General features: G+C 45.3%; 1 protein-coding gene across 2 annotated transcripts in view; it reads left to right on the top strand.

The window, feature by feature from the left end:
* The window catches only part of PTGFRN (prostaglandin F2 receptor inhibitor), a 75,732-nt gene that overhangs the window by 14,087 nt on the left and 35,279 nt on the right, over nt 1–26,366 (top strand). For both annotated transcript variants that reach the window (XM_082369111.1, XM_082369110.1), the window contains exons 2-4: nt 15,914–16,282; nt 18,924–19,337; nt 24,076–24,456. In XM_082369111.1, coding sequence (XP_082225237.1) covers nt 15,914–16,282; nt 18,924–19,337; nt 24,076–24,456 — 1,164 coding nt within the window. The remainder of the gene's footprint in view (nt 1–15,913; nt 16,283–18,923; nt 19,338–24,075; nt 24,457–26,366) is intronic.

The following is a 26,366-nucleotide window of genomic DNA, read 5'->3' as shown; positions in this document are numbered from 1 at the left end:
CCACTGCAGGGGGCACAGGTGCGATCCCTGGTCGGGGAACTAAGATACTGCAAGCTACGCAGCACGGCCAAAAAAAAAAAAACAAACCAGAAGTGTCTAAGGATTGTTAGAAAAAAATGCTGAAAGTTTAATGAAAAGGGAGAGCATTCTGGGCTAGTTTAGACAGAGGTGCTCTTGCAGAAAAGGTGGGACAGCTGACAAAATCCTCCATACCTGTTTGTATCACTACCTGTATCCTCTCTACCTGTATATGCATTTTTTTTAGGCTTTAGTGCTATGTCTGGATTGGGAACCTTTTGTAAGGATCCAAAGCACCCAAGTTGTTGGCTTCTCTAGCCCCAAAGAGTGACAATAAAACTGATGTGGCAAAATTTGGGGTTTGCAATATTGAGATGATATCACTTCCTGGGGTGCTGAGAACGGGTCTCTTGATTGATTATGCTGTGCGTTATGGTTGCTCAGACCGTATGCTTTTCACTTTCTGTGAAGAGCTTATCGAAGAGCTTTTTTGAAAATTCGTCGATGAGGGGCAATTTCTGATACAAATGAGATTAAGTAACTCCTGTTAACCCACTTAGGTGATGGTCCAAAGATTAGTTCTGGCTCTAAAGTTCCAGTTTGCAGAAGTTCATTGAGATAGGAGTGATCCCAGCCATTGCATCAGCAAGCATGTTGCTGGGCTAGGAATGTGGTGATGAGCAGCGAGCCCTCTGCCCCGCCATGGAGCTCACGGTCCGGCGAGGGCGGCGGACAAGCAAACGAGCCTGGGATGATCACGGTGGCCATGCCGAGTCGACCCTCAGCAGGCACGTTCGGAACTCTGCTTGGCGCTGGGGGCTGGGGCTGGGGCTGGGGGCGGATCAGGAAAGGCTTCCACAAGGTGGTCTTCATTAAGTCTGAACCATCAGTAGGCTTTGTCTGGCAGAGAAAGCACGGGTTATTTCAGGCAGAGGGAAGAGCCTGAGTAAAGAAATACACCTGTTTACAAAAGCTTGCTGGTCTTGTGTGAAGAAAACTTTTTGGTGGATGGAACGGAAGGTTAAGTCGTAGGGGCTTCAGAGGGAAAGGGTGGAGGCTGGAGAGAGAGTCGTAAGATTGTGAAGAGCCTGGAATTGTCACCTAAAGGAGTTTAAGCCTGATGTCCTGAGTGAATGTCTATTTTTCCTGGTTCTGCCTTCCCTAAGTCCCTCATGTCCTTTATTAACTTAATATTTTAAAAAATTCTCATCGTTGGAGGACTCATCTCCTCCCAGCTTTTCTTTTTTCTTTTTTTTATTGGAGTAGAGTTGATTTACAATGCTGCGTTAGTTTCTGGTGTACAGCAAAGTGATTCAGTTATACCTATATAACTTTTTCACATTCTTTTTTATTATAAGTTATTACAAGGTATTGACTGTAGTTCCCTGTGCTATACAGTAGGACTCGGTTGTTTATCTGTGTTATATATAGTAGTTTGTATCTGCTAATCCCAGACTCCTAATTTATCCCTCCCCCCACATTTCTGTGAGGCTGCCACGCTGTTCCATCATCCTTGACTTTGACACTTGGCTAGGTGTTGGCTCATCAACTCACCTGACGATGTGGTTCTGCACCCAGCAGGTGTGCTGTAAAGAGCTGCTGAGTGAAGGAATGAAATATTGGATCCATGGGGTCAAGGTCTGTTCCTTAAAGGGCATGTGAACTCAGAGTCTTTTTTTGTTCAAGTCAAACTACCAAACTGTACTCCTCACTGGGCCTCACTGGGGAAGCTGGCATAGACCTCTCTACCACCCATGGCATCTGGCAGTGTGTCTGTAAATATCAAGGGCAGGCTTAAGGCCTTGTTGGGGAGGAGGGATGGACAAGGCAAAGGAAGGGCAGAAAATGGGCATAGGAAACAGTAAAATTGGGGGAAAGAGGACAAAGCTCCTCAAGGGAAGGAGTGGGGGAGAATTTTACTAACAGCTCAGGTGCGTTCATGCCCAGATGCAAGTTTAAACTCCTGTGAATCGGCCATTCTCTTTAAACTAGACTGAAAGGAGGACCAGGTGTTCACACAGAACTTGGCAGACTCTGCTGGCCTGTTCAAACATGGGGAGGATTGAAAATGGCTGAGTAGTGAGGGGTACTAGGCAGTGCTGGGGCCTCTAGCAGCTGTTAGTTTTATAGAACACTCTAAAATAATCCTTGTGGCTAGATCTTGCCTCAGCTTTTTCTGTCTCTGATCCTTGGACAGAGAATTGTTTGAATCATTTCATGTTTTGTTGAGTTATTTTGGTTACCCACCAGTGCAGATTGCCTCGAAGTGGCTTTTGCGTCTTTGTGTTGTTCTTTGGTCACCTAACTTCTCGGAACCTCAGTTTCCATATTTAATCCTCTCAAGGTGGAGTATTAAATCATGTGAACAGGATTTGAAAACTCTAAAGCCATGCTATAAATGTCAGGTGGTTTTTGTCAGTTACTGAGTCCTTGAGGGCGAAGCTTTCTGCTCAGTACTTGGCTTGTATGAAGCCAAGTATGTGTGTATGCATCAGGCTTCCATCAGAGGAGCAGAGCCACTGTGAATATTATGGAATAAGCCATTTAGTAGAGGAATTAGACTACACAATTTTGGGAGGAGCTGGGGAAAGGAAGGTCTGAAAAGGGATCAAGGAAAAGCCACTAGTCATCCCCCCGAAGCACTAGTGGGGGTGGACACGTTATTGCTGGCAGAGGAATCGAGAAGCCAGGCAGAGTGGGACTGCAAGCGGGGCACACGGGGCTGGGGGGGGGGGTCTGGCATAAGAGTCTGTGTAAGGGTAGTTGCCTATTTATAGCTACCACCTATGAGTTTGCAGCCAAGCATCTGGTGGTCTTGGAGCCGAGTTGGTCAGTAAAGATAGCATTTGGGAAGAAACCCAGAGCAGAAAGAAGAGCTAGAACAAACTGGAGCCCACCAACACCTGTGCATCTGTCTCTTGCTGCCTTGAACCCTGACGACCACCAGAGCATAATGGCTGTTGCTTCCTTGCCATCTCCCAAATCTCACACAGACTTACGTCTCTTTTGTCCAACTCTAACCCAGAACTGCACAGGGAGAAGGTTTCCAGGGAGTGTAGTTCCAACTTAGCCATGTTGACTCATTACAAACCTGCACAATTTCATAATGTGGAATTTCATAATGTGGAATTAAGGATTTGGCATGACTGGGATCGCTCAAAGGCCATGGAACTGGAGCGACATCATGGTTAGGTGATCTAGTGCTTCAGTGGTAAGAAGTTCACTTAGTTAATGATCCAGTCTTCAAGAAGTGACTTGCAGCTGTGTTCCTCAGTTGCCTCTCCTGTCTTCCTTGCCTTTCCTGTCTGTAGTGCCAGAGGGAATGGTTATCTCGGCAGCAAAAGCTAAGGAAAGTTGCATTGACTGAAGAGCCTGTCAATTCCCATGGAGCGTGAAGTCTTCTATCACCAAGGTCCTGTTTGACCTGGGGAAACAGATGCTTACTGTCCCTCCTCTCGTGGTATGAAGGCTAAAAGAAGATTTGCAGATATGAATGACTGCAGACCAGAGCCAGAAACTGTCGTGTAAATGTTAAGTGAGAACAACGTTGAGATCTCTGTACCACCCTTCTTCACCCCCATGGTCTGTTAGTCATATTGTCCCTTCCTTGTGTTTCTGCAGCCAGCTCAGGTCAGCAGGGACTCAGGAAGTGCCTTCTATGGTCATCTTAGCTCCTGAGAAAATAACACACTTTGTGAGATTTAATGGCCACACCTGGACCTTGTCATCACTCTGAATTCTTTCACCTCTTGATTGTCAACTCTGATATCTCCCTGTGTGACCACAAGTGCTTTGCCTTCCTCCTTTCAGATTCCCTCGTATGTGTTGAACCTATTCTTCATCCTCACTGTGATCCCCCTGATCTTGAAAGTTCCTTTTTTCCCAAGCCACTTTCACTTCCTGGGCTCTCATCCTGGTGGTCAGCATGCCAGCAGTGAGCTTGTTAACATCCTAAGGACCCTCTGCCACATTTCTTTGCCAGTCCTCATATTGTAGTTGAGTAACCCACACCAACCATAGTCTCTATAAGTCTGAGCTTTGTCATCTTGCTGGGGAAAATCCTACAACCTGCGCACCTGAGTTTCCTACCAATTAGGGTGTCTTTACTGCACCTCAGTGAACCTTGTATTAGTTTTGTGATGGTTTTCCACTATATTCCTTCTAATTCTTATTCTAAACCTTGTCCACAATCTCCAGGATCTAAACCCCTCTCTGCTACTTCACTGAGACACTGGAGACGCACCTAAGGGTCCTCAAGCTTTTTGCCTCAAAACCTTGCTATATTTTTACCCATCCTTTTCTCCTAAATTCTGAGAAAGGTAAGGGCTCCACCTTTGGCTCTTTTTTCCTTTGTATGTATACACTCTGTCCCTATGTGATCCCATGCCACTTGTGGCTTTGAATACCATTTATGTGCTGATGACTCTCCAGTGAATGTCTCTGCTTGGACCTCCCCCCTGAGCTCCAGACACATAAATTCACTGCCTACTCCACTGTACCCCCACTCACATGTCCAGCAGGCATCTCAGACTTCAAAGGGCTGGAAGAAATCTCTAGCCTTGCCTGATACAAATTCCTTCCTGTCAGTTACGTTCCCCTGTCAGTAAGTGGCTTCACTATGCACCCAGGTGCTCAAGCCAGAGCCTGTATCATACCAGCTCCTGTCTTCCTCACGTTCCACATTCAAAATGGCAGTGTGTCTTTTCATTTTATATCCAAAATATATCCTGGATCTGACTACTCCTGAGAATCACTGCCACTACAAGCTGAGGCCAAATGTCCATCCTCTTTTGCTTGGTCTACCGTAACTTCTTCCATTCTGGTGTCCTTACTTCCAAATTGGTCCCACAGCAATCCGTCTTTCACACAGCACCCAGTGCGCTTCCTACAATAAAGCAGGCTCTATCATTCCCTAGTTTTATGTGCTTCCCATTTCAACCAGAGTCCAAGGCCTCTGCCCCCTCGTTCATTATAATCCAGTCACACTGATCTTTTTTTCTATCCCTTGAACACCAGGCTTGCTCCATCTTAGTGCTTTTCTATTTGCGGGTCTCTCTGCCTGGAGCAGTCTTACCCCAGAGTTCTACTCCTGCCTCCTTCTCATTCTGGTCTGAACTCATAGGTGACCTTCTCAGAGGGGCCTTTCCTGACCACACTGGCTAAAAGCAGCCCTCCCCCATCCCCAGTCACCAGCACATCGGCCTATTTTATCTTGATAGCATTTATCAGCGCTCTGGGCTTGTTTCCCCACTCTCTCCTTAACTGGAACACAAGCTTCTTGTGAGCAGGGACTCTTGACCGAATGCCCACAGTGTCTAGAAGGTGCTGAGAGGACCTGGGGAGGACTGGCTGACTTTCCAGGATAAACTGCCCACTTGTGCCCTTCATCTCCTCTTGCCTGCTTTGGGGTCTTTTCATGGCTGTACGCTCCCTTACTTACATCTTGATTATTCCTTTCTCCTGGCTGTTACTCTCCAAGTCCCACACCACATTACTGCAAATGCACTTCTGTGGAGGTTACCAGTGGTTACGTGGTTGTCAGTTCAGAAGTCTTTTCACAGCACCTATCTGCCTTGACTTTTCTGCAGGTTTGACATTGTTGCTCATTTTTTCCAAACTGAAGCATAATAGGAGTCTCCTCTAGATATTGTGCAGGATGCAGATAGTATAGGAACCAGGTCTTGCCTTAGGAGCTCGCAGCCTCCCAGGAGCAAGCAGATGGGTATGTCCTTAAGTAAAACAGTAGGTATCACTCCAGCCTTTCCTTCTTGGAATTCTTGCATCCCTTGGCTGCTAGGACGTAAGCCTTTTCTGTTTTCTTCCTAACTGGCTACTATTCCTTTTTGCCTTTTTTTTTTTTTTTTGGGCTCCTTTTCTTCTGCTTGTGTCTTAAATAATAGGAGCTCACTGTGATTTTGTCCCTTTCCCTCTTCTCTGTACTCTGTCCCCCGGTGACCCCATGGACCTTCACATCTCCCAGATCTTCACCAGATCTCCTCTCCAAGCATGTGACTCCACATTCATCTGGGGCTCAGATATCTTCGGACTGGGGGGTTTCCATGCCTGGTGGACCTTTCAACTTGTCTGAATCTCACTGACTACTTTTCTCCTCTGTGTTTCCTTAGCAGCTCTCAGCTTCCCTGGGCATGTCTCTCATCTCGGTTCTATCAATGGATTCTTGTTCCAGCATGACTCTTAGGGCTGCTGCCTTTCCGCTCCTGCCCTTGCTCTTCTTTTGATTCTTGTACCAACCTTTCCCCCAGCACCCCCCCACCCCCGGCCCCATCATCTCCTAGAGGGCTTCCGACTGACCACCCGTGTGTGTGCCCACTCCAGCCTGCTCTTACTGCACTGCTCCGCCCGCCCTGCTCTTCACCACTCCCCACATGTCCCCGCCTAGGCCTTTGCCTATGCTCCTCCCTTTAACTCTGACCATCTTCCTCCTCAGCGTCCCCTGCCCAACCCCTACTCCCCAGCCATTTTTCAAAGGCCCAATTTAAATGTTGACACTGCATGAAGCTTTTCACTAATCCCTTTAGAGGGATGCACCCTCACTTTCTGAGGAACCCCAGAGCACTTGCTAGTACCTCTCTTTGGTTACTATATCTTTCCTCATGTTAGAGTTTTCACCTGCCCCTTATGACTCAACATACCGTAAGTCCCTTAAAAGAAGGTCCAAGGCTGATTTACCTTCCTCTCTCACATGTCGTCCAGCACGAGGGCTTCTTGCTCAGTAGTTGTTTGTTAAATGAGTCATACTGCATTTGTCTAGTTTATCTCTGTGAGGTCTTAGCTGAAGCTTTTTTTAAAAAATGATTCTAAGGCCTGCTCTAGTAGAACCTTATTTGCGTTTGGATGGGATTTTGAAGTACTGCCATATGTGACTTCATTACACATTCTCTGCTGGCTGGAACTTGTTTAATGTGTACATTGCTGCATTTTCATCACTTAGGGACTGTCTAGATGAAAGCCGGCATGATCCCTTCCTGCCAGACCTCTCAGTGGCAGTCCTGCAGAGACAAAGGTTTTGCATTCATTAAATCAGGTACTGCAGTAAAGGTTCTATGAGAGTTTACAGGTTTAACCTTCTGTGTATTCACTTCTAAATCACATGTGGACTGGGAACTTCGCATAGCAATCCATAGGCCCCTGGTCTCTCTTAAAGGCCTTGTAAGGACTGGAGAAGGGGGATTTAGCCGTCATTTTACAAGGCAAAGTGAAATACCACAAGCTCTTCGGTTTCGGTATTTCCGTTGTACCTGTTCTACTGGATTCAGTAACTTACAGTACTTATCTTACAAATGGCTCTGATTGTAAAATCAGATTGTTTGCTTCTAGGCAGCTCAGTGAGGTGATAAAATTTGAGCAATAATAGGAACAATTGCAAAAATCCTGTGCAGATCTGCTGTACTCTACAGGCCTTGATTTAGAATAATATTGATGATAACCCAGGAAATAAAATCTATTTCCCATGGATATCATAAGGGGGTGGAAGAGGGTGGATAAATAACAGTTTCATCTTCATTAGCTTGTCTCTCTTAATGATTCCTCATGGTTGCCAATAGTGCTTATTGAAATAAACATTGCAGGAATAATTGCACTGAAAAACTTGCCCGACTTTTCTTCCCTATCTCCATCCATTCTACATGATGGAAGAAAGTTGAAAGCATTTAAATATTTTCTTGAGTACTTCAGAGGTCGGCAAATAGCAATCTGGAAACAATTACCTCTTGCATGTTAATTATCTGCACTGCTGAAAAGTCAGAGCAGTGGGCTTCCAAAAGTCCTTCCCATATGTTTTTAGAATCAAGTTCTCTTCACCTTTTTTGAACATGAAAGTGTGAGATATAGAGTTAGTGTCACTTAAAATAATGGAGGCAGTCTATCAGAAAAAAATATTTGAAGAAACTGGAAGTTATTTTTAACAATCCCGTTTAGAGAAATGGGATTTCTCTCCTCTATTTCATGTCAAGAATATATATTTCTTCCCTTAGTAACTCATTTTGGTTACTTTGTTGCCTATCTGGTTCACATTGCCTGTGGAGAATTTGAAATATTTTATAGGGAATTTCAAGCCGTTTCTTCTTCCCACTCAGGGCAAAGACAGAATCAACAGAATATGGTAGTATCAACAATGCAGTTGAAGACAAAACCAACCCAGCCCATCTTTGCCTTGACAGTGCAGTGCATGGGCCAGATAAACCTGGGTTGAGTCCCTCACTTCATAGCTGTTATGACCTTCAGCAAGTTATTTAACTTCTCTGAGTCTCAGTTTCCTTGGTTCTGTGATAGGGGTGGTCTGGCATATAAGAGAGATGCAGTATGTTATTATTCCTCCTCTTAACTCTGTCCTAGCGTTGTGGAGAGAAATCTGATGATGAATCAAAGTGAACACATTACAAAGTAAATACTTGAGAAAAGCTTATATGATTTTAGCTAAAATTATGGATTCTTTGATTAATCAAGTATTTTTTATTATCCCCCTCTCATTAGTTTGTTATCCACTCTTTCATTTTTATGGTTATTCTAGAGCTTAGAACGTACATTGTGGACTTATTAGTGTCTACTGATGATCCTTTTATCAAATGCAAGACCTTAGAAAACATTTAGACTCCATTTATTTCACTCTTTCCCTTGCTTTTTGTGCTGTTGTTGTCATATATTTTAATTATGCATATATTTTAAATTCCAGAAGACATTACTAATATTGTATTACATAGTCACCATTCAGTAGATTTACCCACACAGTTACCCTTTCTGTTGCTCTTTATGCCTTCCTACATTTCCATGATTCCATCTGGGGTCATCTTCCTCCTATTTGAAGAACTCCCTTTAGTATATCTTTTTGGTATTTCGTTAGCATTTCTTTTTATTAATTCTCTTTCCCTGGTTGAGAGTTGATTGAAAGCATATTGACTTTGCCTTCCTTTGTTAACGATATCTTTTCTGTGTAGAATTCTCTGTTGGTAGTTACTTTCTTTCATCGCTTTAAAGATATCATTCCAGGGACTTCCCTGGTGGTGCAGTGGTTAAGACTCCCCGCTCCCAGTGCAGGGGGCCCGGGTTCGATCCCTGGTCAGGGAACTAGATCCCATGTGCATGCCGCAACTAAGAGTTCACATGCCACAACTAAGGAACCTGCATGCCTCAACTGAGGAGCCCACCTGCCGCAACTAAGACCCGGCACAACCAAGTAAATAAATAAATAAAATAAATATTTTTTAAAAAAGATGTCATTCCATTGTCTTATGAGCATTGTTTCTATTGAAAGTCAGGTATCATTGAATTGTTGCTCCCTTCTGTGCCTTTCAGCAGTTTTACAGTGATGCACCTAGGTGTGGTTTTCTTTGTATTTGTGCTGCTTTAGATATGTAATACTTGAATCTGTGGCATGACGTCTTTTGTTGGTTTAAGAAATACCTTAACCATTATTTCTTCAGAAATTAATTCTAATTCTATCATATTCTTTCTCATCCTGGGACTCTGTTACACGTGTTTGACCTTTTTACTGTCTCTCATGTGTCTCTTAGACTCTTTTCTGCATTTTTCATCTTTTTTACACCCTGTGCTTCAGTTTGGATATCTTATACTGACTTCTGTTGCATGTAATCTGATATCAAACCCATTTATTGAGTTCTTAATTTTAGATTTTTTTTTTTAGTTCTAGAATTTTAATCTGATTATTTTAATAAAGTTAAGAAGTGAAATCCTGTTGTCTATTTCTTTAATAAATTAATCATAGTTATTTTAAAGTCCACGTCTGATAACACCAGTATCTGGATCCCTGTGCGTCTGTTTCTATTGTCTGGTTTGTTGTCTTTTGTTTTCAGTCATTTGGTGCTGTCGTACGGAATGTCTGGTAGGTTTTGACTGAATATTGAAAAATTGTAGAGGCTCTGTATGATGTTACCTTCTTCACAAGAAGATTTACTTTTTATTTTTTAATTTTTCTTTCTAGCAGGCTAATACAGTAAGAGAAGCTCACTGTAATCCAGTGAGGAGTTGAGATGTTTTGAGACAAGATTTCAGTATTCTTGAGAGCTGGTTGTTTCTTCAGCTTTGCTCTTACTCCAAAGGCATAGCCCTTTCCAGGGCTGTAATTCAGTCTGGGGTGTTTACTATAGTCCACCTTCCTTTGTGAACTCGGATTTCCAATTTTTGTTTCCCCAGTACTGTAAGATGGTCAAAAAATTTGCTTAACCTTTTAGCTTCTTAATATTTATTTTCTGTTTAACTTCTCGGACACTTACCAATCTTCCCCCACCAACTCCTCCCCACCTCAGACTATGACTTTCTTTTTGTGTTTGTTTGCTTGTTTTAGACTATGACTTTCTTAATGGCCCTGAACTTCAGTTGCTGTCTTCTTGGCCCCATGAGGCATTGGCAGTTCTGAACTACTACCTTTTACTACACAACTTAAAATTGGCAAATATTTCAAGAGAAAAAGCAGTGCATGTTGTCAGGCCCACCTTGGGGTGTTTCTGTGATCTTGGCCCCTTAGTCCCGGATACCTGGATAGATCACCAGTGTATTCAATGATCTGTTTCTTGTGTTTTGTCCATCTTTTGTAGTTGTTCTGTGGTGGGGGCAGGGGGCGGGGAGTTGATCTGATACAAGCTAGTCCATCATAGCAGAAAGTATCTCATCTCCATTATTAGTCTTTTGAAATTTATACCTCACTTATCTCCCCTCCTCCCAAAAAATATATTTGAGGCAATTTACAGTGAAATACACACATACATGCAATAAAGCTTAAAATAAGGGTAAAGAAATCAAAAGTACAAGGGTGGCAGAGAAGGCACAGGAAGGTGTAGAGGTAGAGGAAAGAGATAATTATTAGAAATTTAGATTGTGAATGGTTTCCATATTTCACCATCATATTTAGTACTAGACTTCCTTGAAGCTAAGGTACAAAAGGACACATGAATTTTATATATGTTGGGGAAAACAGGACTTGGAAGTTGGAATACAGATAAAAGAGATGATGAAGCAGTAACAATTGTATTCAGGGTTTTTTGTGTGTTGTTTGTTTTGTTTTATTTTGTTTTGGTAGGTTTAGGCAGAAATTTTAAAAACAGGAATTAGGAAGCAGTGCAGGATTCTGAGACCTATCTAAGAGGGTCTGGGCATCACCAGGGCATGGTGATGTGGTGCTGGGCCACTTAGTAATTGGGATTATGAGAGAGAGGTTTAGCATCAGAGCCTTAATATACTGCACAAAATGTGCTATTAAGGTACCCTAATTTGTGTTGAGTATCAAAGGTACTTGGGTTGTGGTTACTGACCTGAGTGGTGAGAGACGCCTATATAGTTCTTGTTTTCTGGGGAAAGAACACACAATGGTCCATCACCTGGTATTTTTTTTCTGGTAGTAAATTTTAAGAGACTTTTATCATATGGATTCTTGCGTCATTGAACAACACAATAGTGGCCTCAATAGTCCTTTTAAAACTAATAAAGAAATGCTTTTCATATAAAGGTTTCTTACATTGACCCCTGAAAACAAATTTAAATTGTTTCTTAGTAAAGACATTTTTATAGAAAGCTAACCTAATACAGTTCAGGTGCCAAAGTGTTTGGGACTCTTCATTTGAAGTACTGGTAGAATTTGGAAAACCAGAGGAAAATTTTGTTTTTTTCCCCTTAGTCAACTGTTACAAGAGGTTTCAACTAAAATTGGTAATGTGTGGCTTTGCAGATATTCTTTTTGATTTGGAAAGAGCCATATGCTCTATGTTTTACAAGTTGTGTTTATTTTTAAAATATTATTAGCTGTTATTTAACAATATTAAAGGAAATATGTGCTGAATAGCAGACTGCTGGTAGCAAATTGAAATTCTGTTAAGTAAACTTCAAAATCTTGCTTTGCACAGATGAGGGGACATCCCAGTTCTACATGTACGACACTGCTCGGGTTTATATCTTTTTTAGATTAGAATTTGATCTTTCAAGCATCTGTTCCTATCTGCTTGGCTTTTTCCAGGGGCACTGTAACATAGCCAGAGTCGAAGGTACTTCTGCAGGTTGAGTTGAGGCAGGAGTGCCTAAGTGACCCCAGGGGAGATGGGGAAGGCTTCCCACAGGAGGTGGTGCTGGAGCTGCTCCTTGAAAGAGGCTGAGAGATTGCTGGGAGGGCATTCCAGATGAAGGAAGCACAGAAGCAGAGGCTGTGAGGCCCAAGAGAGCATGGCATTTCCAGAGACTGAAGGACCATTTGTTTTGTTGAAGTCTAAGGACTAAGGGGTGGGAGAATGGTAGCTGATGAAGCTGGAATGGTAGCCATGGGCCAGACTATGAAGGATCTTGTGTGTCTTCTATTCGTTCATTTATTTAGCAAATATTTGTTGAACAACTACTATGTACCAGGCCCAGTTCTAGGCACTGGCATTCAGCAGTGAACAAAACAGATAAAAATCACTGCTCATTTAGACCTTACATCCTGGTGGGAGGAGGCAGATAATAAATAATAGTAAAAGTATATGAATACACATAAAGAATATTAGTGATAAGTGATAAGAAAATTTGGCAAGAATGACGGTGGGTGTGTACAATTTTAAGGTGGTCAAGAAAGGCCTCACTAATAAGGCGACACTAGAATGAAATGTGAAGCTGGTGATGGAGTGGGGTTTATGTCTGAGAGTGCTCCGGACCAAGAAAATGTGCAGAAGCCCTAGGTTGGAATAGGTCTCTCTGCTCAAGAGTCTTAGGAGGAAAGCATGGCTGGAGTGCAGTGGAGGGAGGAGCTTGGAGAAGAAAAGAGGACCAGGCCCTGTGAGGTCTTGGTGGCCTCTGTGAGGACTTGGCTTTTATCTGAGTGACATGGGGAGTGATTGGAAAGCTTTGAGCAGAGTAAGGACGTAATACACTTAAGTTGTTAAAAGATGGCTTGGCTGTGTTGAGAGTGGAGGGCAAGAGCAGAGGGAAGGCAGGCAGCCAGTTGGGAGGCAATAATTCAGGTGAGAGGGAAGGTGGCGTGAACCAGGGGCATCACAGTGGGGGGTCTGGAAGATAGAGTGTATCCTGTAGGTGATGAGGAGCCATGAGATACTTCTGAGCAGTGAAGTGACATATGATTTGTGCGTTAAAAAGATGATTTGGGTGACTCTGTGGAAGCAGGACTGGAGAGCTGAGACAAGCAGCTGGCTCAGTTTGCTGAGCTCCACTCACTAAGAATAAAGACAGACACCTTACAAGGAATGTAGCCTCGTGCCGAAGAGCCCCGTTGAGCTGGTTGTTAACCCTGGTGAACTTCTTGACAAGGGCTAGAAATTGCAAAGGTTTACATGTTAGGGAATTCCTTTGTAAACCTGTCAAGGAAGCAAAGGGAATGGTTGTGATCAGGTTTATTCTAGAGGCGGCCTGCAAAGCAGGTAACCGCAGACCCTTACTGCGTGCAGGGCACTGTTGTGAGTGCTCTGTGGCTCAATTAATCCTTACACAGCCCTAAGGGTTGTGTCTGCATTTCACAGATGGAAACTGGGCTCAAGGAGAATAAGCGTTAGGCTGTGTTCCCTCTTACGGGTCTCCACCATGAAGCTTCCTTCTTCTTTTTTTTTTTTTTTTTTTTAAATATTTATTTATTTATTTATTTATTAGGTTGCACCAGGTCTTAGTTGCAGCAGGAGGGCTCCTTAGTTGTAGCTCGCAGGCTCCTTCTTTGCGGCAGGTGGGCTCCTTAGTTGCGTCATGTGAACTCTTAGTTGCAGCATGCATGTGGGATCTAGTTCCCTGGCCAGGGATCGAACCCTGGCCCCCTGCATTGGGAGCGCAGAGTCTTATCCACTGCACCACCAGGGAAGTCCTGAAGCTTCCTTCTGAAGGGTCTCTCTGGGAGAGTCAGAATTATCCAGTCATCTCTGAAATTAAATGTAAAAAAGATGGCCTGTTTCCTTTGTGAAATGTGGTGACGATGACCTCACTGCTTGCTGGGTATTATTTCAGTGCCCTGAGTTTCCAGTGACAGAAATTAGCCTAAGGAATATAAGTGGGTGTGAGTGGAATTGCAAGGAATTGAAATGTCCAGGGGAAGACGTGTGCGTGTGTGTGTGTGTGTGTGTGTGTGTGTGTGCGCATGTGTGCACATGTGTATGTTTGTGTGTATGTGTGTGTGCATGTGGAATGATTTAGAAGGTGTGGCAGATCTAGTGGCTCAGATGATGCCATCTAGTCACGAGCGCACATTCTCTGCGCCTCTTTGGCCCCAGTGTTGACCTGGGTCTCTTCTGCTGTAGATGGCTTCCTCACCTGGTCAGCAGGGCTGCCCACATGCAGCTTCAGGGCAAAGCAGCTCTGTAGTACCCTGATTCCCAAGGAGGTGAAAGTGCCTTCCTGAGCAACTTCAGCAAACATGAGCAAGGAAGACTCTGACCTGGTTTCAGCCCCAGCGTGCATTCCTGGGACCGGGCGCGCAGGGCATTCCTTGAATCATAGACATATCATCCCAATCTCTGCCTTGATCTTCACATGGCACTCTCCCTGAGTGCTTGTCTCTGTCCAAATTTCCCCCCTTTTAAGGACACTGGTCGTTGGATTAGGGGCCCACCCTGCTCCAGTATGACCTCATTACGGTTTAGCTAATTACATCTGCAACAACCCTATTCCAAAAGAAGATCACATTCTGAGGTGCTGGGGGGCTAGGACTTCAACATATGAATGTGGGGGTGGGGGGTGGTAGGGAGACACAATGCGACCCATAACAAATGACAGAAACACAGAACTGGAAATAAATAATAGAAGTTCCATTTTATTGAGCTCTTACTACGTGGCAGAGTCTCAGCTAGCCATTTTATTTCATCAACTCGGTGAATCCTTCTTTCCTCGTTTTATAGTGGAGGAAGCCAAGGCTAAGAGAGGTCTCTCAGTTTCAACTTGTCTCCTTGATTTCAGAGCCCATGCTTTCTCCTGTATATCTTAATGCTATACCTATTCATACAACATCAGGAAAGAGCCATGCAAGTTCATCTGGTCTGAATTGAAATGCTAACACAGGTAATAAACGCACTGCAAAAAAATGTGCTGAAGTTCATTGCAAAGAAGCGATCTTAAAGGACACACAGGTGACGGTCCCTAAGGGCCCTCCCAGAGGCCTGTGAGGTCTGTGCTCTTGGGGCAGGGAATGCCAGTGAACTCTTGGCTTTGTCCACCAGGCCTGTCATCCCCAGTAAGCCGCTGCATTCCTACCAACGCCCAGCAACCAGCCAGAGCAGGCACTGTCTCCCTTTGTGCTTCCCTATCCTCATTCTGAATTTAGATCAGGGTGAAGAGTAGAGAGAAGGAAATGAGCCAGAAAATAGAAAATTAATACTTGGTAGAGTCGTCATATTTTAAAATTAATTTATAGGCGATGCCAGATAACCAGAGTTAAATCATTTTATCAGCAGGCTGCTCTAGGATTTAAAAAATTGGCAGCCATCATTGTAAATCAGGTCTCAGGAGCCCCCAAGGAATGGTCTCTAGGGAAGAATGTTGATATAGGGTGGGCAGAAATGTAAATACTTGATTAGCTGTGTCCTTTTCTTTCACACAAAACCTAAAGTATTTCTACCTCATGTTGAGTGATCACAGTAGGTTAAATAGTAACAGGAGGGAGAAAGCTATTCAAGTTCATGGTTAGCCTACTTTTAGTGCTTCTCTTCCTCCCTGGCAATCCTAGGAGACTGTTGCATGAGAGGTACTCACCGCACGGGGGTATTCCTGGCTTGGGGTCCTTGGGGTGGGCTCAGCCTTCTTCTGCACAGACACTGGCAGCACGCTGGTCAATGTCACATTTCCCCAGCTGGTCGATGTCACGTTTCCACCATGTGCCTGGGAGCCGGAGCGCCCACAGTTTTACCACATTTATACTGGGAAGACCTTATTGGATTCAAGCCCTGCCTTTCACCTCTTGTTGTTGCAGCTCTTTGTCGAGGGCGTGTGGTGAGGGTCCCCGCGGGGAGTCTGGTGCGGGTGGTGGGCACTGAGCTGGTCATCCCCTGCAACGTCAGCGACTACGACGGCCCCAGCGAGCAGAACTTTGACTGGAGCTTCTTGGCCTCGGGCAGCAGCTTCGTGGAGCTCGCCAGCACTTGGGAGGTGGGCTTCCCCGCCCAGCTGTACCGTGAGCGCCTGCAGAGGGGTGACATCGTGCTGCGGCGGACGGCCAACGACGCCGTGGAGCTGCACATAAAGAACGTCCAGCCCTCAGACCAAGGCCACTACAAGTGTTCCACCCCCAGCACGGATGCCACCGTCCAGGGCAACTATGAGGCTACAGTGCAAGTTAAAGGTACATCCTCACGGGGGGTTGCTGCGCTGGGGGACCGGACTTTCCTCTGCCACTCAGCTGTGCGGGGCTGTGCCGGGAAACTGAAGTCCTCTGGGTCTCTGTTCGCTCCTCTGTCCAATGGAGGAATAATGTCTTACCTGATTAAAGGCAGAGGATGGGCCAGGTGGCCTCTGAGGGCCCTTCCTCTTCACTCCATTATGATTGTGAGCCCTCCCGTGGCTGGTGAGTTGAGGCAGAGTGGTGTGTGATGGCGACTCCAGCTGTGAGCCAGGTTGCCTGCACTCAGTAAGTCCCATGGCTGGCCCTCCCACCTGTCAGCTCTGTGGCCGTGGGCATGTCCCATGCCTCAGCTTCCTCCTCTGGAAAACAGTGCCTTCCGTAAAGGTCAAGGGGAGTTAGGACGTGTAAAGCCTCAGAGCAATGCCATAGTAAGCACTCAGTCAGGTTAGGGATGAGAAGGTGATGGTCATAATGCCACTGATGTTCAGGTTTATGGGACTAACAGGTACTTCAAAGCTCACGTCTTTCTTTGTGCCCTTCATGATTTAAGTACCTGTTTGTTCTAGAAGTTGTAGGGGTCATATGTGGGGAAAGAATGATGTGGTCACTGCAACCTTATTGGCCTGGCTGTGCAAGTAATCACACCTTATGTATCTGGAATGTTTGGGTTTGTTTGTTTTTTCATTTTCCAAATTCTGTTTGATTAACTCACACATTCAATTCTCAACCCAATGAGGAAGAGAGGGCAGGGTATTTCCCTAATTCACACATGAGGAAATGGAAGAGCATAGGTTAATTGCTTGCCTAAAATCACACAGCTAATTAGTAAATGAGCAAGAACAAACAATTTTAATTTGGGGCTAGCAAAATAGAAACATTATTAGTGTGGTTATTATTATTACTTCAGTATGCATTTATTTGTATCCTGCCTTGTTCCAAAAAGAATTATACCAGAGTAGTAGTGTAATTAATGATCAGGAAAGCAGAAGATGTACATGATGATATAAAAAGAAGGGGTTGATTCAGGCATTCATTCCTTCTGTAATGATTTATGGACTGCTACCATATTGTCCAGGTACTGTTCCCCCATTAGGCTCATGAGGGGATAAAACAGCCATGTCCATTATGCAGGTATTAAAATGTCCAATCTACCTCTTCCATTACCTCTTCTCATTCCTCTACAAAATCCAAATATGTTTTTGAGAAAAAAGTCCCATAAGACATTCTTGCGTTGGAGTTAAATAATGCATTGCTTTTGTAGTCATCACACACACGCTACACCTCCACTAGGTCAGGTGCACCCTCGTCTCCATGTGTAATTCTCATCTTGAGGAGTTGGAGGCAGCAGGGGGAACCTACCCCCCCCCCCTCCACCAACCACCCAGTATCTTTCTGTTTGTTCTCCAGTCTTTGAAAGGCAGGAGTAAGGAGAGACTTTCCTGGGGCCAGGAAAGCAGATGGCTGGCCATGAAAGAGACTGGCTGGTTGCCCAAGTGGAGCCTCTCGTGGCCGCCATGCATGGTCTAGGGTCTCTCTGGCCTTCAGCTTCATGGGTCTTCAAACTATATATCCGTGGCCTCAGGGATAACTGGTCTTGGGAACTGAGTCATGTTAGCTGGACTCACAGACTGATGTGTATAGTAGAAGGTCATTACGTTCATTTGCAATAGAGATAGGTCTTTGTGATGTGTCCTTCTAAACATGTAGCAGTTTTTTTTTTCCTGTTTAGAGTAGTCCCTTCTCAAGGACACTGAATTCGTTTCTGAGTGTGGGATGGCAGGAACACCCAAGGAGATGATGGACAGTGGTGTTTGGGGATTCTCTCATCCAGCCCATAGGCAAGCCTGAGAGGTTGTCCCTGCCCTTTGGTAGGGGCCTCCTCGCTGGTTACATCACGTGTGGCTTCCCTTCCTCAAGAGCAGTCACCAACACTTCCCTGACCTCCGGCCCCCTTTTTCTAGACTACGGAAGAGCCCAGCTTTTCCCCAGTGGGTCCTAATAGTTAAATAGCTGAGGCGTCAGTTTTCCTTGATGGGTTCCTACCCTGCAGATACCCTCTGCTCACCCTAGTCATTCTTAGACATTCCCCAGGCCTCAAGGCACAGGAAGCTCTCCTGTGCTTTTGTGCTTTGCGGATTACACTGCCTTCACTCCTAGAAGATCCCCCAGGTTCTCTACTCCAGCCTGTGTCCTAACAGAGTGTTGGACAGTAGTGGCTGGTTATTTGATTGTGATTGCTGAGTACCAAGCACTCTCCTGGGCACCTTCCCTTATAACTGGTTTAATTCTCAGTCAACTTCCGGAGATAGGTCTCGTTGTCATCGCTTTTTAGAGTTGAGGAAAACGAGGCACGGAGGGGTAAAGTGACTTGCCTAAGGGTGGCAGAAGCAGAACTCCAAGGCACAGCTCCCAAAAGGGAGTTTGCACCACCCATGTCTAGCCAGGGGTCTTATTAATGTCTCCTCTTTCTTCAAGTCAGAAAGTTGAGATCATAGATGAAGCGCAGTGGGCAGCCGTGCCCATCTGGGCTTTAGAACAGGGGAGGGGAGCAGGAAATTGTGCCGCAAGCCCCGGACGGTGCTGGGCACTCGCGCAGTGGCTGGGGTGGCGGTGCGCTGACGGCTCCGCTTTCTCCCTGCAGTGGTGCCGGATGCTCTGCGCGTGGCCGCCGGCCCGCAGCCCTCCCCGGGCCCCAGCCTGCGCGAGGGCGAGCCCTTCGAGCTGCGCTGCTCGGCCTCCACCGCGTCGCCGCTGCACACGCACCTGGCGCTGCTTTGGGAGGTGTGGCGCGGCCCCGCCCACCGGAGCATCCTCTCCCTGACCCACGAGGGCAGGTTGCGGCCCGGCCCCGGCTACGAGCAGCGCTACCGCAGCGGGGACGTGCGCCTGGACACCGTGGGGAGCGACGGGTACCGCCTCTCCGTGTCCCGGGCCCTGGCCTCCGACCAGGGCTCCTACCGGTGCATCGTCAGCGAGTGGATCGGAGAGCAGGGTAACTGGCAAGAAATTCAAGAAAAAGCCGTGGATGTGGCCACCGTGGTGATCCAGCCAACAGGTGAGCTTCTGGAAATTGTATGTTTTAGACTACGTATTATTCAGGGCAATGTGGTGTAAAGAACTTGGCCGGGAGCCTTTTTCTTCTCTGACAAGATTTCTGCTCCTCCTGGGAGGCCTCGCGTTGACGGGTGAGGGAGTAGGGTGGTGTTAATGGTTTGGGGAGGATGCATTTGTTTCGTGCCAAATGCCGAGACCCCTGGGAAGCTGCAGGTTACGTAAGATACTACGAGAATTTTGTGACTGAAAGATTAAGTCCTTTTAAGTGCCAGGAGAGGTCTGGCCTGGTGGTCAGAGGGGCTTTGGGGTGGAGCTGCCCCCCAGCCCGCTCCCTTGGCTTCATTTTGTTTGGTGTTTCCTAAATCTCTGCATCTGCGCTTCCCCACAGCTGTTGGGGACGTGTCTGGCTCATCCCCAAACCTCTCATCTGACTTGGGTCCTCTAGGCCTGCCTTTCAGGTCCCCTCAGATGTGACATCCCCTTGTAGATGAGGGATTACCTAGGGCTGGGCCTCTTCTTATGTCCTCTATGCCACATACCCCAGAAGCATTCAGCCCGGGGGTCTATATGCAAGAAGTTGTTGTCATCTGTGAACCAGCCTTTTCAAAAACAACAAACAAAACCCTTCTTACTCCTGCTAGAGAAGTAATTAAGGAAATGCAAAATACATTTTTGAAAACCCATAAAAATAAAAGAAAAACAAATAGGAAAGAAAAACGGGCCATTTTTGACTCAGTTTCCAACAGGCATCAGTAGAGAACCTACTGTGTGCTCAGTTCTGTCCTGGGCTCTGGGGTCAGAGATGCTCAAGGATCGTTCCCAGGCCTCATGGAGCTTCTGGCTTGGCAGAGAGAAAGTGTAAAGAGCCCATCTCAGGGTGATGTCACTGCTGTGGATGGTTGGATAGACTTGGTTTGCTGGGAGGCTGACATCTCCAGATCCCAGAGTACTCTGCTGCTGTTGCTGCTGCCTCCTGTTTTGTAAACTGGGAAGACCTTGGCTGGACTCATTTCCTGACTATAAACAAGAGTGTGTGGTCGCTCTGTTGCTCAGATTGGAAGGAAAGCAGGAAACGATACACACGGGGAGTGTTTTTCCTCTGCAAGCTGCATTGTCCTGGGCACTCTAGCCTGCGTTTACACCACAGCACAGGAGCTGGATTTGGTAAAAGCAGCCCTGACTGGCCACTGAGTGACCGTGGTCGTCAGTGAGGTTGGAGGTGCTCTTGCCGACAAGAGGGGCTGCAGGTCACGCTCAGTCTTGGTTCTCCTGGCTGCAGAAATCACTTTCCAGATGGATTCAGGTCACCTGCCTTTTCGGAAGTGATCTGCCAGGAATCTGACCTGAGAAACCAGGGATATTCAGCTTGCATCAGACAACCGTTTTAATGGGGCAGGAGGGTAAAGAATTTCAGCTTGGCAGCGAATTATCTTTTCATACAAGAATTTCAGTTGTAAAGGTATTTTTTTTTTTATTTTAAACAAGCCACTAAACCCAGAGTATAGTTATAAGACTTGAACACCCTGAGTCTATTAGGCAGGCAGTAGCATCTGGCTCTCACCTGAGCCTGAGGGTTCGTAGCTTTTTGTGTCATGGGCGTCTTTGACAGTCCTTTGAAGCTCACAAACCCTTTCTCAGAGCTAATGTGTTTTAATTCATAAAATACATTTGGAGGATGACAAAGGAAAACAATTACATTGAATAGTAATCAAAATATTTTTAAGACAAATTTCTTATATAATAATATAGTGTTTTATTATTGCATTAAATAATAAGATATAGTGGCAGGCCTAACAACTACTGTAATTTCTGATAAGTGATGAATATAAATGATATTTTAAGATATCTGCAACAATTGTAAGGTGATGTGAAAATATCTGTGATTTCTATTGGGAACAAGGTCCCAGGGACAGATAATACTACACTGGTTTGTTGCTTAGTTTCATAATGAGAGGAGCCGCTATATTTCACGTAGAGATTAGTAAAACAAAGACAATTTGTTTTTCCCATCCATGTCACAGATTCCTTAAATTCTCTTTGTGGACTCCAGGTTAAGAACCACCACACTAGAGTGATGGTCTTTCTCTCATTTTCAACACCTGCATTCTCCATAGCTAGCTTTTTTTTTTTTTAAATTAAAGTGTAGTTGATTTACAATATTATGTTAGTTTCAAGTGTACAACATAGTGATTCAATAGTTTTATAGATTTTATTCCATTAAAGTTATAAAACATTGGCTATATTTCCTGTGCTGTGTATTACATCCTGTATCTTATTTATTTTATACTTAGTAGTTGTACCTCTTGATCGCCTTCCTCTATCTTGCCCCACCCCCTCCCCCTCTCCCCACTGGTAACCACTAATTTGTTCTCTGTATCTGTGAGTCTGTTTTTGTTCTGTTATATTGATTCGTTTGTTTTATTTTTTAGATTCCACATATAAGTGAAAACATGCACTATTTGTCTTTTTCTGTCTGACTTACTTCACTAAGGATAATACCCTACAGGTTTTGTTGCAAATGGCTAAATTTCATTCTTTTTTGCAGCTGAGTAATAATCCATTGTATATGTACACCACATCTTCTTTAGTCATTCATCTGTTGATGGACACTTAGGTTGCTTCCATATCTTGGCTATTGTAAATAGTGCTGCTACAAACATTGTCCATAGCTAGCTTCTTAAGTATTCTTATTGCATTGTAATGATAAATGGCACAAAGCTACTTAAATGGTGGGGCTGTGTAATGTAGGTGGCAGTAAACCCCCCTATATTAGGAGTGGTCTGGTTGATGCAGATGTTGGTGTCTAATTTATAGGTTCAGTTATATCCAGTAGTAGAAAGCCTGCATCACCACAGGCTTAGTCTGAGGTCCCCTCTTGCATTACGAGTCCTTAGAACTGATTCTTTTTTTCCCTTCACCATGCTTCATCCTGTCCCAGCAGTGAACCCTCCAATCCCATAGAACATGTGACAACTATGCTTAGTGATGTGACAAGATATTTAGCCACTTGCAGGGAAAAAAAATTAGAAAGTGAACTATACTGTTAAAGAGATGTTTCTGCCAGTATTTCTAAACGCAAGAATCTGTTTTCTCCATGCATACTGTCCACAGCTGCATATTGCCCACTTCTTTCCTCCGCTGGCTCCTTCCTGAGCCTTCTTTTACCCCCAGTAGTGGTGGCTGGCATAGAGGGACAATGGCAGTATTCTGGGATCTCTGACCACGGTTTGTACGTGGGGTGGTTCGGACCGCAGCACAGGCTCAGGGCAGCAGTTTCCATACTGACTCCTCTCAAAAGATATCTCATATTATTTTTGGCTCGTTTAAAGGGTGAAGGAGGAGGAGGAATTTGGAAGAAGGTGGGTGGAGGTGAGAAATTAGACTTCAAATTCCTTTTTCTAATACTATGCCCACCTCATTTTCTGTCTTCATCAAGGCAGATCTTGAACTTGGCCTGAATCACTTGTTTGAAATATCATCAGCCGTTGGAAATATTTATATGAAAGTCATTTACTCCAAAGGGCATGGGTTTTGGGGTTGCGTCTTTTCTGAACTGAGTGACAGCGTTTGTCGCTGAGCTGACCCGGGACCGCAGCTGGTGCTGAGTGACTCCTGCTAGAAGACCAGGACTCTGCTGTGCGTCCACTTGAATCCCCTGGGAGGTGTCGGCTATTTATCCTCTAAGCAGTTGTTCCTAGAGCATTACCACGTGTTGAATGTTTTTCTACTCTGATTACAGATGTTCAAGTTCTTTGCAAAAAATCCCTTGAATAAACTAAAATGTTTCCATGTAAAAAGCTTTGACAGGGGAATGCTGAAACCACATCTGCCTGGAGACCGTGACACAAAATCCTTCAGTGCTTCGTCTAAATATAGTCTACTTTTAATTATCCACACAGAGAGGGCAGTGGCATGGGTAATCCAGAAATCACTGTGGTTTGGTTTTAGAATATATGCTTTCTCCTTGACTTGAAGGCGGGTGTGTGGAACAGAATAAATGATGCTCTAAGTGCATTGCCTTTGGAAGACTTGACTCGTTAGGCATATTGTCTGGTTTCACTCTCCCAGTCCTACTGTGTAGGATCCTCCCCACCCCCTTTTACCCAGAAGATGGTTTCACCCTCACTTCCTACCCTCCAGCTCCTGGCCCCCAACTAATAATATGTACCGGCCGGAGCTGAGCTGTCTTTTCTCTGAAAGTCACCCAAGGCCTGTCATGCATATGGAGAAAGTATAATTTTAGTTTTGTAATGTTCAGCAGACTTGTTTTCAAATGATAGTGTACGTGATAATAGTGTAACACTTAAGAGCAGAGTCCCTAAAGGCAGACAGCCGGGATTTGAATCTTAGCTCTGTCACATATTAGCTGTGGCACCTTGGGCAAGTTATTTAACTTCTCTGTGCTTCAACTGCCTTATCAGTAAAATGGAGATGATAATAGTACTACCTCGTAGGGTTGTTTTGAAGATGAAATTTATAAAGCACTCAGAAGAGTGCCTGGCATATAGTAAGCATATATATATAAGTGCTTGCTGCTGTTATTGTTTTAATGAAATAAAAAGAAATATGGTGTGTTTCATTCATTTATTCAGTACATTTCTCAAGTACTTAAAACTGTACAAAGCCTTCTAACTTGAATGTTGCAAATAAGAAGGTAAAATGAGATGATCTAAGGGGAGGGGGTGGAAACAGCAAATACGATCGAGATTATCTAGATATCCTTGTTTTTAATTTTCCAGTTCTTCGAGCCGCTGTGGCCAGGAATGTGTCTGTGGCTGAAGGAAAGGAGCTGGACCTGACCTGCAACATCACAACGGACCGAGTGGACGACGTCCGACCCGCGGTGACGTGGTACTTCAGCAGGACGCCTGACAGCACCTTGCCCGGCCCCCATGTGTTGGCTCGGCTGGACCATGATTCCCTGGTGCACAGCTCTCCTCACATGGCCTTGAGTCACGTGGATGCACGCTCCTACCATTTACTGGTTCGAGATGTTAGCAAAGAAAATGCTGGCTACTATTTCTGCCACGTGGCGCTCTGGACACCCGGGCACAACAGGAGCTGGCATAAGGTGGCAGAGGCCATGTCGGCTCCAGCTGCTGTGGCTGTGACCTGGCTAGGTGAGTGGTTTGGAGGATGGCTCTTCACCTCTCTGGCTTAATTCCTCCTCTGGGATACGGAGAGGAGTCAGGGAGCTGTATGTTCTGCATTGTTTTGGCCTTCTTGATATCAGGACAAGCATGCTCTCTCCTGCATAGATCCCAAGCTGGGGGAGAAAGCAAAACTGGCTGAAATAGAATCTGGCAGGCAAGGGAAGTGTTTAGATAATGTGGCCTCAGTTGTCTCAGTACCCTCATCTGAGAGGATATATATTCCTTTCGTTGTCGAGATTTGCAGGGTCGGGGGCCCTGCTGAATGGCTCTTTGAAATGGATCTTTGTTGGAGGGAGAACACTGCCATTCTCCCTTTCCTTTTCCTAGACTCCTAGGTACTCTCTGGCAGGAGCTGGGGCTTTTCTAAAGCCCAGGGAAGAAAAAGAATTCCTTCAGTTAATGGGACACGTTTTTTTCACTGAATGCCCTGGAATGCCCAAATGAATTTTTTTTTGCAGATACCAGTTAAATCCAGGGGGCTTCCTGCTTCCCCTGCTCTTCTGGAGGGCTCTCTCCCCACATCCGATTCCCAAGGGAGGAGCAGAGTGGCCCTCAACTATTGCCCTCCTTGCCACCCATGTTATTGTTACTTGTCATATATGTGAAGGTCATTGTCATATCCTTTTCTTTTTTTTACCATGCTCATCTTCCCCATCTCTTATTTTCCTGAATGCTTGCCCTCCAGGGCTGACTTTTCCTAATTTTGTTACTATCTTGTAATTAATTGCAAGTGAACTTAGGCAGGATGGGGCCGGGTGGAGTGTGGAGTGCTTCGCTTCCCACGTCCATTACTGCAAAGATGGAGACAGGTTAGCCTCTTCCCTGTTTGGAGCTTGATCTCTCGACTGTCCCCTGACTGTTCCGAGCCCGCATGAAGGCATTTGGCATTGCTCTGTTAGGAGGTAAAACAGATCTTTAAAGGCTCGGAAATCATTTCCTCCTTTGTCTAACGCTAAACATCCTCCCGCCGTGAGCCCCAACTCATTTCTCAGCTCTTCCTTGTCTCTGCAGTGCAATCTTCTCCTGGGCTAGTGGCACATTCCCTGTCTGTTTCTTCCTAATAAGCTGTTATTTGGCAAAGATGGGGAGTTGGCAAGTGGGGACAGAGGGGGCAGGGAGAAGATGAGTAATAAAGAGAGTAAGCAGAGGGTCCATCCAATTCTGAGCGAGACCGGGCGGGGTGTTAGTCATCCCTGGGAGCAAAGTGATTCTTTGATATCTGCAAAGTGAAAGGAGCGGGTTCATCTGGCGAGCTTTTATTCCTGCCGTCTGAACCCCGCGCAAGAAACTCATCATGAAGTACTGAACTGGAACAATGTTAGCCCAGCTAGAACTCTCCTTAGCAACCTTCAAAATAAAACAGATGTTGTCAGCACCAGAAGAAGAGTTTTCATCTCTGGAGCTGAATGTGTCCCACAGCCCTGATCCTCGGTGCATTGTGCGGTGCTGTCAGATCCCAGCGCGGACGCTCCGCACCCCTCCCCCACCGACTTAGAATCACAGCTCAAATGGGTCTCTCTCTCTCTCTCTCCCTTTCGTTTTTTTTTTTTACGACAGTGCTGCCTGCACTCCAATTTGAGGGCCTCTTTGAAGTCCTCATGCACTGATCCCAGCCTACCCCGGGGGGAGAGATGCAGCGACTGTCAGGAAACAGGAGGGGAGCTCTGGGAGGGAATGGGCTCTTTTAGCTGGAAGGGATTTGTTGGTGGCTGTGTTCTCCGGAGAGTGGGAAGAAATAAAGAGACTAAATTGTGGGAAAAGGTTTGGTTATTATTCTGAGGATCCAACACAGTTGTTGTGAAAGCTGTCAGTGTGCTTTTCCCTGGCTGATCTAAGGCCCCAGACCCCACATCTCTCGCAGTTCTTTGCACGTAATG

This window comes from Balaenoptera borealis, assembly GCF_965194805.1.
Source record: "Balaenoptera borealis genome assembly, chromosome: 1".
Lineage (NCBI taxonomy): Eukaryota > Metazoa > Chordata > Mammalia > Artiodactyla > Balaenopteridae > Balaenoptera > Balaenoptera borealis.
This window is presented reverse-complemented; position numbering and strand designations above follow the sequence as displayed.